Raw genomic sequence first — 15,327 nt, forward strand, 5'->3', positions numbered from 1 at the left:
CTGGCTTGGCTCTCGCCATCGTCCAGCCCCCCGAATGCTGGGATTTCATGCATGAGTCATCACGCCCGGCTTCTTCCTTTGAACCGAGAGGCGTGAGCGAGACAACAACTTCAGCGGCTTCCGTCATTTATTCTTTTTATCCATAGACAATTAAGCGGGCTAGAGCGGCCCGAATCGATTCTCACAGGGTGAGGGCAATCGTGACGCACGCCGGCTTCTGTGCTCGGTGGGCGTCATCTCGCGAGAAAGGCTGGGGGGGCGTGGCCTAGGGAGGAGAGGGAGGAGCTCGCGGCCGCCTCCGCCTTCGCCTCCGCCTCCTGCGGGAGGGGGGTCGAAGGAGGGGGACTGTTGCTGATCTCTAGATGATCTGGGTAGTGTGAAGAGAGTATGAGGCGAGCTGTGCCCCGGGTGCCGCTCGGCTCCGGGGGAGAAGGCGCGGCCGCGGCCGCCGCCATCTAAGTCGCAGCGCCAGCGAGGCCCGGCGCGCGCATGGTGCTGGTGCCGCTCGGGTGTTGATCGGCCTGTCCCCTCCCTCTCTTTCCCTTCCCACCCCCCGCGGTGGTCTCCCCTTTTCCACCCCAGCCCCCGGCCGAGCCATGTCTCGGAGTGGCTCCTGCCCGCACCTGTTGTGGGACGTGAGGAAAAGGTCCCTTGGGCTGGAAGACCCGTCCCGGCTGAGGAGCCGCTACCTGGGTGAGCGGGGGGCCCCCGGGGCGGCGGCGCTGAGGTCGCCGCCCAGAGGTGGGGGAGGGGGCGCCGCCGGGGCTGTTGGCGATAGGACAGTGCCTCGTCCGGGGCGCCCCGCAGGCTGGGTGTCAGGTGGGGTGTCTGTGGTCAGCTCCAGCACCTCCTAAGGTCAGGTCCCCCTCCTTTGCCAGCTGCCAGCTGCGGCTCAAGCTGGGCTTCCCTGGGAGAGTCGGGCCGTGGGAGGCGGCACTGGCCAGGGGAGGTGTTGGGGTCGCCTGTGGACTGGGGCTCCGGAGAAGACTTGATGAACCTTACTGAGAAGCCACGTTGAGAGCAAAAGTTGGCGCTTTGGCTTTTCTCTGGAGCTGTCCCCGCTCAGCCGAAGAGCTCAGGTGTTGGTTGTGCACCCATTTCTTCGGCTTCTGCTAGGCTTTATGTGTCGTCCAAGACGCTGTTGACCACCCTCAGGAACCTCACACCCCAAGCTGGCTCGCTGTAAACCGTGGCGCTGAGCCCAAACCTAAAGGAGATCGCGGAGCCCTCCCCACCCCCGCGCTTTCCCAGGTCCAGCCTGCTGTCAGTCCTGTGGACCTCTTTTAGGTGGTGTAGGGTTTCACGTTCCCGTTCCCACCCCTGGAAAACACACTTGGCATTTTCTGTTTCTTAGTTAAGCTTTCTAAAAACAACCTTCAGTACTGAGGGCGCAGTATTCCACTTTTTTTTTCGTTTTGGGTACCATGAGTTTTGTGAGTGTGCTGGGTCACGCCTGAGTCAACTAAAATGTTGTTTCTTCAAAGCACCTCCTCCCCCAACTCTGCCATTTCTTTGCCAGGTAAAGGGATTTGTTGCTGTCATTTATTTTTTCACTACAACAAAAATAGAAGGAAACGAAATCCCGTTACAGCCAATATTACTTGTGGTAAATTACTTAAAAGAAGTTTAAGTGTGCGTCTTAAAGTTCTTTTTAATGAATGTTTTCACTGTAAAAATTCAAATACAAAGAAGCAGAAATTCCGGTGCTCGCTCTCATGTCAGTTTCATGCCACTGCCCTTAGAAATAATGTTTCTGTTTCTTGATTATTTTCCTTGATTTATTTCCTTCTTAGAAGTACATACATATATAAATAATAGTGTATGTATGTGCATGCTGTATGTGTATGTGAGAAAACTGGATGCATGGTGGTGCTGTAAGCATTGTTTTTCACCTTTTTCTTCACTACATTGCGAGATCTTTTCAGACATAAAAATTTTTGTAAGATATTACATATTGCTTAATGAAGAACTTTAATGTTCTAAATTTTTGTCTCTTTAATTTTTTTTTGAAACAAAGGCTCCCAATGTAGCCCAAGCTAGTCTTAACTTTTATCTCAGTCTCCTGATAGCTGGGATTTCACTGTGTGTAAGTGTGTACCTGACCTTGTCCCTTTTCTTTAACTATATATTCACTGTCATGTCAATGGGAAATCATCATTTACTACGTAGAGTGCTTGATTTTAGTATTTGTAAAGTCCTTTTTAAATTCATTGACTTAAAAAAGGTGTGCAAATTTAAAAGTTTAATTTGTCTAAAAGAACAGATTTTTACCTCAATAAAGCAAATGCTAACAGTTTTGTGTGAGTGAACATGTAATTTGGTCTTTTATTTCAATCAGTTGGGCAGTTCTAAATGTTTAGTTTCATGTTAGTATTTCTAATTGAGTTCAGCTGTATATAATAAAGCTAATTAAAACATGATCAGCAGAGCAGCAGCCCTTGTTTGTGTGGTGGAGGAAGTCAGTGACATTATCTATAAAAACTGGTAGTTTTGCCTTAGATTATACTCTGTAGCCAGAGTTTTCCTCTCTTGTTTAGGAAGTCTTAGTCACGCATTTGTAAATATACAAGTGGACTTGTAGGTAGGTAGCTCTCGGTCTTTATATGCATAGTGGGGAGGAAAGGCAGATGCTGCTGAGACGGAGTTGCCCTGTGGCCCAGGTTGCCTTGAACTCCTGATCTTCCCATCTGAGTCTCCTAAATTCTGGCGTTACTGGTATTTGCCACCATGTTTAGCTTTAAGTCGTTTAATGCATACTTTATATTAGCACTTCTTTAAAAGTGATTTTAGCTGGGTTAGATGTAGGACACCTATAATCCCGGCACTTCCAAGCTAAGGGGAGAGGATCAGGTGTTCAAGGCTGCCTTTCAAATAAAAGCTACAGTCAATCTAATTAATACTCCTCATCTAGTGAGTGTCTGTGGGCGCGTGCATGAGTGCATGTGAGGAGAGGTGAAGGATCTTTTGAAAATGCACTTATAATGCCCCCCCCTTTTTTTTTTGAGGAAGGAGGCTCGCTGATAGTTTGAAAAATATTTAGTGAAACTATCTCAAAACAAACAAACAAACAAGCAAAAAAGCCCTTTAAGTTACAAGTTCAAAGAACTTAGAAAGTAAATTGATTTCTTAAAGATATAAAGATTTAAACATTATAATTGTTCAGGGAATTTTACTTCGCATTTTCTCCTAAGAGGTTACTATTTGTATCTCCTAAACATGGAGGGAAAACTCTGGCTACAGAGTAATCTAAGGCAAAACTACCAGTTTTTATTGATGATGGCCCTACTGTATTCTGAGGGCACTGACGACTTCCACCAGCAACACAATTGCTGTCATCACTGCCTGATCTTAAGTACATGAAGATTAGGGACTAGGGATGTAGCTCAGGTGGTAGAGTGCTTCCCTAGCATGCTCGAAGCCCTGCTCCCATTCCTAGCACCACATACTGGGTGTGGAGGCTAAAGAGTTCAAAGACAGGGGCTCTCCCTTATATGGACCAGGCTGATAAGAAACTACTTTCTAAATGCTGAGATTATAGGTGTGTTCACATCATACCTGGTGCTCTTTTTTTTTCTTAAGGCCCCCCCCTTTTTACCTCTCCTGTCCCTGCAGCCCTCCCTCCTCTCTCTCCTCTCCCCTGCCCTCTGTTCCTCTCCCCTGCTTCCCTCTCTTGCCCTCCTACACCCCTCTGTTCTTGTGCCCTCTCCCATTTTTCCCCCCTCTTGCTTTCTTGAGGGTCTCATGTAACCCTTCAGACCTGTGGAGTAGCTTTATATTCAAGGATGGTTTTGAACTATTACACACCTTTTAACAATGTTTTCGGTTTTGTTCGTTTGTTTTTTGTTTTTCCAGACAGGGTTTCTCTGTGTAGCTCTGGCTGTCCTGGAACTCACTCTGTAATCCAGGCTGACCTCGAACTCACAGAGATCCACCTGCTTCCGCCTCCCAGGTCCTGGGATTAAAGGGGTGCGCCACCCGGCCCACCACCCGGCCCTAAACGTTGTTCTTAACAGTATTTTTATTACTCCTTTTTGAAACTTTTGTGTTCTGTTTAAGAATCTTTACATAATCCAAGGTCACGATTTTTTTTCTGTTTTCTTGCCCCTGAAAGTTTTTTATTTTATCATAATTTAGAGCTTTAAAAAAATGTGCTGTGAGGTGAATCAAGTTTCATTTATTTGCTTATGAATGTAAAATTGATCCACCACTGTTTATGAAAAGACTTTCCCCCTTTGTTGAAAATCAATTAACCATATATGTTCAAGTCAATTTCTCCACCACATTCATTGATTTAAGCTTCTGTCTTTGTGCCAGTGCTTTATTGTTTATGGTGAATGCTAAAATGGGCTTAATTATGCCAGCAGATGAAAGAGAGAATGGAATAAAAGGGCCATTTGCAGCTAACTGCTTCCTTGGCACCTTTTCGGAAATAATGCATAACTTTCTTAGTTCCTGTTTTATTGCTGTGAAGAGACACTGTGACCATGTAAACTCTTAAAAAAGGAAATGTTTAATTGGGTGCCTGCTTACAGTTTTAGAGGGTTGATCCATGGTCATCTTGGTGGGAAGCAGACAGGCAGAGCACTGTAGCACAGCTGAGAGCTTTGCATCCTATTTCTAGGCAGCAGGCAGAAAGAGACTGGGCCTGGGGTGGGCTTTTTTAAACCTCAAAGCACACCCACAGGGACGCACCTTCACAAGGCCGGATCCACTCCAGCAAGGCTCCACCTCCTCATCCTTCCCGAACACTTCCACTCCGTGAAGACTAAGCATTTGAATATGTGAGCCTAGGGAGGCCATTCCCATTACACTTCCTCTGGTAAAAGTGCTATGTCCTTTGGCCCATAATATCCTTTCTGGTAGAAAAAGTGCTCCCAAGGTTGTAAACCCCTGGATGCATGAATATTAATGGTGATAATTCTCTGGCACAATAGCCTGTTTGATGATGTGTAAATGTACAGATAGCTTGGTTAGAATTGATACTACTCTTCAGTGTAGAGATCAGGAGCTTCCCTTGCCAAGATCATTCTTCAGTCCCAACAGGACAGCCTGGACCAGAGGTGAAAAGAACACACGATGGGGAGACTCTCTCTTCCCTGAATGAGAATTGTACTTACTCCCCAGTAGCCCCTGGCTTGAGGTGACGTTGCTCACAGGCCTGCCTGCTTTCTGAGGCCTGACTTTGGCATTCTCATCCTTGTGACTCCTGCAGAGAACCATTGCTGAGCCTATCTGCTTGCTTGATATCTAATGCAGAAAGTACAATTTTCCTTTTTCTTCTCTTTCATCTCCTGGCAGCTGTTGCAATCTCCAGCTTGCCTGCCCCATTTTTATTTCTCAAATTCCAGTACAATTGCCTTTCATTTTTCTTCTGTCAGTGCAAGACAAAGCTCTAACTCAAAGGGATAAGAGATTGTTTATTCTGTGTCAAATATAAGTAAGTGACCATGTCCTGGAAACATAGAGTCAAGTTGCTCTGAAGAACATGTTCCAGTGTAGATGCTCAGTGTAGAAACAGTTACATGAACTTGTGTGGCCATCAAATAAAGAGTCAGAAACCCATATCTGTTGGTGGGAACAAAAGGTGTGGGTTTAGTAAAGGGAGAAACTCTACTTTAGGTTTTGAATGTAATCCGATAACATTCTTAGCTTTGGGGTTGCTGGAAACTTGTGGTTTGTTAAGTTTATGCATTCCAAAGGTTTTGCCTGGAAGCTGCAAGGATACAGGTCAGACACAGGGGGGAGGGGGATGAGTAGCTAGTAAGGGGTTAAAGATAGCCTAAGATAACCAGACTCAACTCTCCAGAATCAGAACATTCTAATCAATCAGCTTTGTAGAACCTTTTCACATAGGAGTCATGTCCCCTCCCGGCTTTATTTAATATCTATGATCTGTTTTTAAATTCTTGATCTCTAAGACTATTAAGCCCTGCTAAAGGGATCCTGTGACCTCTGGTGACATGTGGTACTTCAGACTTGGTCCTTGTCTCTTTTAAAAATTGCTCAGGCTATTCTGAGCTCTTTCCATTTTCATGTACAATTTAAAAACAGCTTGTTTGTCCTGGCTTATGGTACACATCAATAATCCCAGTTCTTAGGAGGCAGAGACAGGAAGATTGCTGCCAGTGTGAGGCCAGCCTGCTCTATATAGTAAATTCCAGGTCAGTTTGGTCTACTTAGCAAAGCCTTGTCTCAAAAATCACCATCAACAACAAAGTCATGGTTTGTCAGTTTCTGAAAAACAATAATAGTAAAAGACTTAGTGTTTTGTGTTGAGTCTGTATTATGTCTGGGAGAACTCTCACCTTTATAGCATTGAGTCCTTCCAACTGTGATTCTGGTCTCTCTCTTCATTTGGTACTCAGTGATTTAGTAGTTTTGTGTTTTGCTGTGTTGGGGATTCAACCCAGAGCGTCATTTCATGCTATACAAGCTTTCACCAAGGTCCAGCCCCAGAATGAGCTTTAAAAAATTGGTCTTACATCTTAAACCACAATTAAAACCTACCCATTAATTTGTGTAATTTTTTTTCTCTCAGGTTTTTTTTTTTTTTTGAAATTTTATGTAAAGGACTACTTCACTGTTTATCAAGTTTGCTTCATCCTCTTATACCTGTATTTGGTGTTTCTTTTATTTGCTTGCTGTGGGTAGGTTTTAGAGTGAACAATGTTGCTTGGCAAGTACTTTTTCCTTACATCATTGAAGCCATCTGGCCTTGGCATTGTCTCTGTGGGAAATATTTTTCTAAGTTAAAAAAAAAACTTGGTATTTTGAGAAGTAATTGACTCATTTGCAATTATAAGAGATAATAGACCATTTGGGTCTGGAGAGATGGCTTAGTGGCTGAGTGTGCTGGTTGCTCTTCCAGAGTAGCCAGGTTTTATTTCCTCCACCCACATGGTGGCTCACAACCATCTCCGATAGAAAGGTATTATCATATACCCTTTAACCAGTACCCCGATGGTAATCTAGTTTGAAATATAACAAGTAGGAAAGGGACTGAATTCACATTCCTTATTTAGATTTTGTAATGTTACAAAAATTCATTTTAATGTGTGCATTTAGTTTCATGCGGTGTGGTCTAATATTTATTTTGATAGATTAATGCTAATTTTAGTTCACTAATTATATATTAATGTTAGTATATAAACATCCATCACAAGGATTTCTTTTGCTACGTTTTTAATATCCTTTCTTTCCTACTGTCACCCTGACAACTGCAGTCCTGTTCTCCACACATATACTTCTGTCACTTCATAGATGTCATATATTGGTTATTGTGGCATATGACTGACTGTGAAATACCTAGGAGAGTAAGGCAGCTGCATCATTTAAGCCCGCAGTTTGAGACCAACCTGGGCACCCACCTCAAAAACAGAAGAATGTTAGATAAACACATAATGCGTGTAGCCTTATAAATGATGATAGTAAACATTTTCAGATAAGATTTTCACTTGGCATAATTGTCTTAAAATGCATCAAAGTTGTGTATGTTAATAATACTCATTTTTATTGTTGAGTAGTGGTTCATAGGATGGATGGATGTCTGTTCACCTGGTTTTAGATAGTTGGGTTATTTCTTTTTCTTTTTTCTTTCTAGCCTTGGCTGTCCTAGACCAGGCTGGCCTCAAACTTACAGAGATCTGCCTGCTTCTGCCTCCTTCATACTGGGATTATAGGCGTGTGTCACATACCATATGGTCGGCTGTTGGGTTGTTTCTAAATTGGAGTTAAGAATAAAGATGTTATCCTAAACAGCCTGAAATAGCACTTTCAAAGTATTGCAAGTAAACCTTGTATTATAATTGAGTTGTATGTGTATAATACCGCATATTAGAACATATATATATGTATATATGTGTGTTTGAAGAATAATTTTAAATTTGAATTCTATACCAATATATCTAAAATTAAACTTATTTTGCATCTATATTCAAATTCTATACCCGTGAATTAAAAATAACCTTGTTAGTAACAATGAAGGCATTAAGTTGAGGAATAGATTCACTAAACTACTTTTTTTGCCCTATCATCCCTATATAATTCTGTATTCCCCCTTCTTTCTTTTCAACCCCTATCTCCAAACCTAAGTAAGTTATACAAGTTAACTGTTAGTTAATCAAATCATGGTCATACCAATTATTAGTCTATTTTTATCACAAGAATATGCATCCTAAGTGTAATAGAAGGATATGATTCTATAGAAAGATAAGGTAAAATAGTTAGAAAAGGTCTTCAGAAACCTCAGAGACATAACAGAATATGGCATTTAAAGATGTTTTTATTATTTTAAAGATTCATTGACAATGAGACAGTTTAACTCCTGGCAACACCCAGCCTACCTTAAAGAAGATGATGAGCATCAAAGAACCTCCTTATGGAGATGGCTTCAAATGTTTTCTTCAAGGATGCCAAAGACAATTAGCCAAAACACTATGAATGTAACATTTATATAATTCCTGATTGTTTCATGGTTCTTCTTGCTGTACATAGTTTATTTTATGTATGTGTAATAATATAAATATATGTGAAAATAAATACATAAAAATTAAAGGAAAAAAAAGGAATAAAGGTGTTTGGGCTGTAGTGGTGCCCACCTTTAGTTCCATCCCTTTGGAGGCAGAGACAGATGATCTCTGCGTTTGAGGCCCACCTGGTTTACAGGGTGAATTTTAGGACAGCCAGGGCTACACAGAGAAACCCTGTCTCAAAAACCCCAAAAAGTAAAAATAGATAAATAAATACATTTTAAAAAAGAATAAAGCTGTTATTAAGATCTATGTACAGATTTTTATGTGAATACAAACTTGTATTTGGGTAATGTGTTAAGTATGTTGATTGATTTTTATTTTCTTTCCTTTTTTTTGTTTTTTTGTTTTTTGAGACAGGTCTCTGTGTAGCCTTGGCTGTCCTGGACTCCCTTTGTAGACCAGGCTGGCCTTGAACTCATAGCGATCCACCTGCCTCTGCCTCCCAAGTACTGGGAGCCACCAAGCCCGGCTTTCTTTCTTTTATTTTTAAAGAACCTGCTATGCTCCTTTTCCAGGGACATTTAACATTCCTAGCATCCGCATATTGGTGATCTGGTTTCTTTATTCCCTCGCCAGTATCTGATATCATTGTTTTAGCTATGTTGATTGGTATGTAGTGATGTTTCTTTCATTGGTCTGATTGGTATTTCTCTAGTGGCTCATAAAACATATTTATGGAGCCACTTAATTTATACAATATGTGTGACATAGCAAACAAAGGAAGAAAACAAATACTTTGCCTACAAAACATTTAAAAATATATTTTTTGCTCATGATATAACACCTGTTGCACAGTCTCTGGTATTTGTTTTACGAAGTTTAAGAAAATGAAAGTCTCATATAAAAAGTTATTTTTCATTACCTGGAAATTCTGTTTACTAATGTATATTGCATAGAAATGGTTACATTAAATGCCTTAATATTTAGAAAAACATTAATAAACCACATTTTGTTTGTTTGGCTTGGTCTTGTTTGTTTTTTCTAGACAGGGTTTCTCTGTGTGGCTTTGACTGTCCTGGACTTGCTTTGTAAACACAGATGGCTTTGAACTCACAGAGATCCGACTGCCTCTGCCTCCCAGCAGTCAGGAGACAGATCTCTGTAAGTTCAAGGCCAGCCTGGTCTACAAAGAGAGTCTAGGACAGCCAGGACTGTTATACAGAGGAACCCTGTCTGGAAAAACTTAAAAAAACAAACAACAACTATACAACAAACAAACAACAAACTCATACATCCTCTAGGTATTAAAGTTTGTTTTTAAAAGAACAAAAAACCTTACATGCCAATTTATTTTTTAGAAGCTTTCTAAGTTTATTTATTTTTTCTTTTTTCAAGACAGTGTTTCTCTGTGTAGCCCTTGCTGTTCTGAAACTTGCTCCTTAGACCAGAGTAATCGTGAACTCAGAGAGATCCACCTGCCTCTCTCTCCTGAGTGGTAGGATTAAAGGCATGAGCCACCACTGCCCGGCTAAGCTTTTAAAAAAAATTTTTTTAAACATACAGTGTCCTGGCAAAATGACCTTTTTAGAAACAAGGACAATAATGAAGTCAACATTTAAAAAATACCACTACAAGTAAATACAGCATCACAGAAAACAAAAGTGCAAAAATAGGTGGAGTGTTAAGTCACTAGTGTAGGGATCTGGTCAGTTGACCCTTAAGTAGCTGAAGGACTTGAGCCTAAGTGTGACTTTGTACAGGGACATGGTGTCTGTAAAGCAAAAAAGGAAAAGCTATTGTTTCTGCGCAAATACTTCTGGACTCTTTTTATTCAAGTGGTTTTTATATAGTTTATTATTTAGTTTAGTTTAAACATTCTTTTCCTGAAAAACATTTTTGAGGTAATAATTTTGGCCTCATGACATAATATAATTATTAAAATACATGGAATTCTGTAGTCAACCCCTTTCCCCATTCTAAAATCTTATCTACATATGGGCATACAAATATGTATCTATTTTTAGGATTATAAAATATTTAATTTTTATAAGATTAAAATAGCTAAATGTTAATATAGAATACATTAATAATGTGTAATTTTATATTTATGAAAAATTTTATAGCAGCATTCATATTGTAAATGAAATGTGACCAAGTGACATTGCACAAGGAGTCTGCAGCTCAGCCTAATTATGGGCTGAGACTATAGCTTACTGGTAGATGCTCTTGTCTAATATGCCCAAGGCCTTAGGTCCAATCGCCAGTACTGTCAGGGCAGGGAAGGCGTGTTACAAAGAACAATAAAGCAATGTGGCTTATCAAACTAATGCATTGCTGTAGTTTGTTTTAAATAAATTTAGGAATTACAGAACAAATCCCTCCTAGGTCACACCTATAAATAATTTTTAAAATCTGTGTGTTTATTCTATATTTAGCCATCATACCACTTAAAAATATGAAGGGTGGGGCAGTGGTGGCACATACTTTTAATCCCAACTCTCAGGAGGCAGAAGCAGGTGGATTTCTGAGTTTAAGGCCAGCCTGGTTTAAGAAGCAAGTTCTAGGAGAGCCAGGGCTACACAGAGAACCAAACAAAAAACCCAGAATAAAGGAAGTCAAACTAACTTGATCTTTGAATGGCAAGAAAGTGTAACGCAGAAGCTTGTCCTTCTTGACAGAATGTAGAATTTAGTATAATGTTGATCAGTCATTAATTACAGCTCTTTGTTATAAATTCAGCTTTCCTTGCAGCTGACAAATAAGCATGGTCTCTTGTCTGTCTTTGGTAAAGATGATTCATTTCTTCTAGTCATTTCTCATTTTTTTTCTATAAAGGAACTTAAACCTATACAGCATTTAAACTATTTTGCTCTTACTAGACCTTCAGTCTGATTTTATTTATATATTTTCTACTATATATTTGCTTAAAATATTGGGTTCTGAAGAGATGGCTCAGCAGAGCACTTGTTCTGGTAAAGGACTTGAGTTTGCACACCAGTATTCACATATACATGCAGGTAAAACACTTGTGCACTTAAAGGAAAAGTGCATAAATCTTTTGGGGGGGGATTTATGTATTTTATTTATTGTATATGAGTGCTTTATCTGTTGAAGAAGGCATCAGATCACACTATAGATGGTTGTGAGCCACCATGTGGTTGCTGGGACTTGAAATCAGGACCTCTGGAAGAGCAGTGCTCTTAACCACTGAGCCATCTCTCCAGCCCCTCATAAATCTTTTTACAGTTGGTGCATCTTATTACTGTTTCTACTTTGCTTAAAATTGAGAACGTTGCCCCCACCACCAGCCCTTTTTCATCCCCTTGTCCTGCTTTATTTATTTACTTTTTAAATATTTATTTGTTTATTACATATACAGTGCTCTGCCTGCATGTTCATCTGCAGGCCAGAGGAGGGCATCAGATCACATTATAGATGGTTGTGAGCCACCATGTGGTTGCTGGGAATTGAACTCAGGACCTCTGGAAGAGCAGTCAGCGCTCTTAACCACTGAGCCATTTCTCCAGCCCTTGTCCTGCTTTATTTTCCTACTTAATACATTCATAACTAATACACCTTTTATTGTCTTTACCCTTGCCTAAGGGAACACTATTCCTAGCTTCTAGAACATTATTGGAACACTGAATACTGACTGTTACATGGATGATGAAGAAACAAGAATTTACTATGGCTCAGATACCATGCATCTTTTGTTAAGTTAGTTATGTTAATGAAATAAACTTTTTAGAAGGTAGAGCTGAAACTAGAGTTGAATCATATCGTGGTAGGTCTTAGGTTCTTAATTTCAATGGAGATTGTATGCTTTATTGAATTCTTTCTTTTTAAACAGGAAGAAGAGAATTTATCCAAAGATTAAAACTTGAAGCAACCTTAAATGTGCATGATGGCTGTGTAAGTAATGGTTAATTCTTAACTAGAAATGGATATAATAATGTGTTTAAATGTTTGATGAAGTGTCCTAATCGTCCTAGAATGGATTATAATTGACTTTTAAGAATGGAAAAATAGGTAAGGTATGGTGATGCACAGTTTTAATCTTAGCACCTGGGAAGCTAAGGCAGGTGAATCCCTTGAGTTCAAGGCCAGCCTGCCTCACATAGTGAGTTCTAGGCCAGCCAGGGTTACATAAAGAGACTCTGTTTCAGTCACTCTCTCTCCCCCCCCAAAATAGAAAGAAAATAGGAGATGTGTAGAAATTGGTGGATAGGCAGAGAGAGAATAAAGTTTTTAAAAATTAAAACATTAAAATGTGCTGGGTATATATTTGTAATGTGAGAAGGCCAGAGGGTCAGGAATTCAAGTTCATCCTCAGCTATGTAGTATGTTCAAGGCCAGCCTGAGTTAGACACACACACACACACACACAAACACACACACACACACACACACACACACACACACACACACACACAAAATGCAAGTATATTTGGAAACTTTTTCTTTCAGAATTTCATACAGTATGTTTTGAACATATTCACACATACATCTTTTCTGTGAAGGCATATTTTTTAATTTAGAAAAGTGTGGTCAAGGTTTGGTTTTGTGGTGTCTGACAGCCGGGGGAGTTTTCAGGCTTCCATTTCATTCATTTTACTGAAGTTGCTCTTGGGAGGGTTGTTATACTCTTATCTCTAGAATGCGTGCTTACTTCCTAGAAACTTAGCTGTCATTAGAATTTCTCGCCACTGTTGAAATGTTTTTCTGCTAACACTGTGTTTGCTTTGTTTTCTCTCCGCCTCATGGACCACCTTCATCTGAGTCTTCTTAGCTGACTCCTCTACTTCTTTAAAACATTTTTTTGAAAATATTGTGTCAAAAAACCAAAACAAACAATTTTTAAAAATAACTTTTAGATTGTGTGTGTGTGTGTGTGTGTGTGTGTGTGTGTGTATGTGTGTAACAAGATCTTACTGTATAGTGCAGGCTGGACTGAAACTCACTGCAGGCTGAGCTGTCTTTGGGTTTGCAGCGATCTAACCACCACAACTTGTCAAGTGTGAGGATTACAGGCATGCACCCCACATCTGGCTTCCATCTTATAGATTTTATGTCTTATAACCAGAAGTCTTTCCCACATTTCTGTGAAAGCTTACTTTCGTTTATCTCTCTTTGAAGCGTTACTTAACAGAAAAGCTTTCCCTAATAAATTAGAATGCCACCTTTAATTAATATCTTTATGCTACCTTTCCCCCTAGTATTTACTATAGGACATTATAATTGTCTAAACATACGTATTCATAGTTAGCATACTTGGCCCCTCTGCCTTTGCACATTTGCAATGAGAAGACCTCTTTAGAAAGATAATAAATGAATAAATATCCAGAAAAATAAGTATTCAGGAACTATTTCACATGTGAGGCAGTTAGGAATTGTTCACTGAAGAGGGCAAGAATGTGTTCTGTGACATGTTTTATACCCTTGAGGAGCCAAACCCAAATCTGTTACGTGACCCAAAGAAAAATTTCCAAATATTAATTGCAAATGGATTTGGTATTGTCTATATCTTCCTTTCTTTAAGTTTTTCTTTTAGGTTTTGCTGTGTTCTCAAGTATTTTGTTGAAGAAAGTCAACTTTCTCACAACTTTACACCTCCTTTTTCTTTGCCTTCACTCCTGGTTTATGATTTGGGTCGACATAAAATTATAGGTTGGGCCTTAGTATAGCCAACTCAGTACTATATAGGCAGCCTAGCATTTGGTATAGCTGGCAAAAATGATGTCAGTCTAATCTGTTTTAAAGTTGCTTTTGTTAATTTATTTATATTAATATTTTTATAGAAATTTAAAAGGGTTTATTGATTTAATTGACTGCACTTATTTAGATGATATTGGGCACCTTCAGGGACCATAAGTACTTATTTAAAATGTACACTTTTGTAAAGTTAAATGTATATATTGGTAAAGTCATCAAATCAGCTTATCAGTCACCCACTAAGATCTGTTTGTCCTTTGATTTCTCATTACCATAATCAACCCTAGTCAATCTCTTTGTAAATTTATATTTTTAGGCTGATCTGGTGATAGTGGGTTATCCATTTTAACTGTGATGGTATTTATATTTTCTAGAATTTTAACAAATAGAATCCTCTAGTACCTTCTCCCTATGCCAGGGATCAAGGTCAAAGCCCTGTACATGCTGTACAAGTGCTCTACCACTGAGCTATGTACCTTTGGCCCTGCAATATTTTTGATGTTTAACTTCTTTCCTTAAATCACTAAGTTTAGAATTACTTAGAATGATAATTTTACAATTCCTTTATGTTGTGAGCCGTTCTTTGTTATTGCTAATTGCTCATTGTATGGGTATGCTGAGATTTACTATTTACCTGCTGATGGACATTGCTTCTTATTGGAGACAAAGAGGGCATACAGTTGTTTTTATTCTTTTTGATAGATAAATGTGGGATAAATGGGTTCTGTAGTATAGGTTCATATTTGTTACTTCATTTTTCTTTTTTTAAAGATGGGTTCTATTTTGTTTTGTTTTTGTTTGCTTGTTTGTTTTTTGTTTTTGTTTTTTTGGTTTTTTTGAGACAGGGTTTCTCTGTGTAGCCTTGACTGTCCTGGACTCCCTTTGTAGGTCAGGCTGGCCTTGAACTCACAGCAATCCGCCTGCCTCTGCCTTCCAAGTGCTGGGATTACAGACGTGCACCACCACTGCCCAGCTTATTTTGCTTTTCAAAACAGGCTTTCTCTGTATAGCCTTGGCTCTTCTGGAACTCACTCTGTAAAGCAAGCTAGCCTCTGCCTTCTGAGAGCTGGGTTTATAAAGGCATGTGCCACCACTGCCGGGGCCCTAGACAGAGTCTTGATAGGTATCCCTGGATGGCCTCTAG

At 39.8% G+C, this 15,327-nt stretch overlaps 1 protein-coding gene across 3 annotated transcripts in view; it reads left to right on the forward strand.

Annotated features, from left to right (window-relative positions):
* The first annotated feature begins 270 nt into the window (after positions 1-270).
* Positions 271-15,327, forward strand: part of DCAF6 (DDB1 and CUL4 associated factor 6) — a 100,947-nt gene continuing 85,890 nt past the window's right edge. Inside the window, exons 1-2 of one of the 3 annotated variants that reach the window (XM_084790048.1) lie at positions 271-693; positions 12,322-12,383. In XM_084790048.1, coding sequence (XP_084646174.1) covers positions 597-693; positions 12,322-12,383 — 159 coding nt within the window. In that variant the 5' untranslated portion in view covers positions 271-596. The remainder of the gene's footprint in view (positions 694-12,321; positions 12,384-15,327) is intronic. The other 2 variants (XM_084790049.1, XM_084790050.1) reach the window with 2 other exon arrangements.

This window comes from Acomys minous, assembly GCF_964271855.1.
Source record: "Acomys minous genome assembly, chromosome: 1".
In the NCBI taxonomy this organism is placed as follows: domain Eukaryota; kingdom Metazoa; phylum Chordata; class Mammalia; order Rodentia; family Muridae; genus Acomys; species Acomys minous.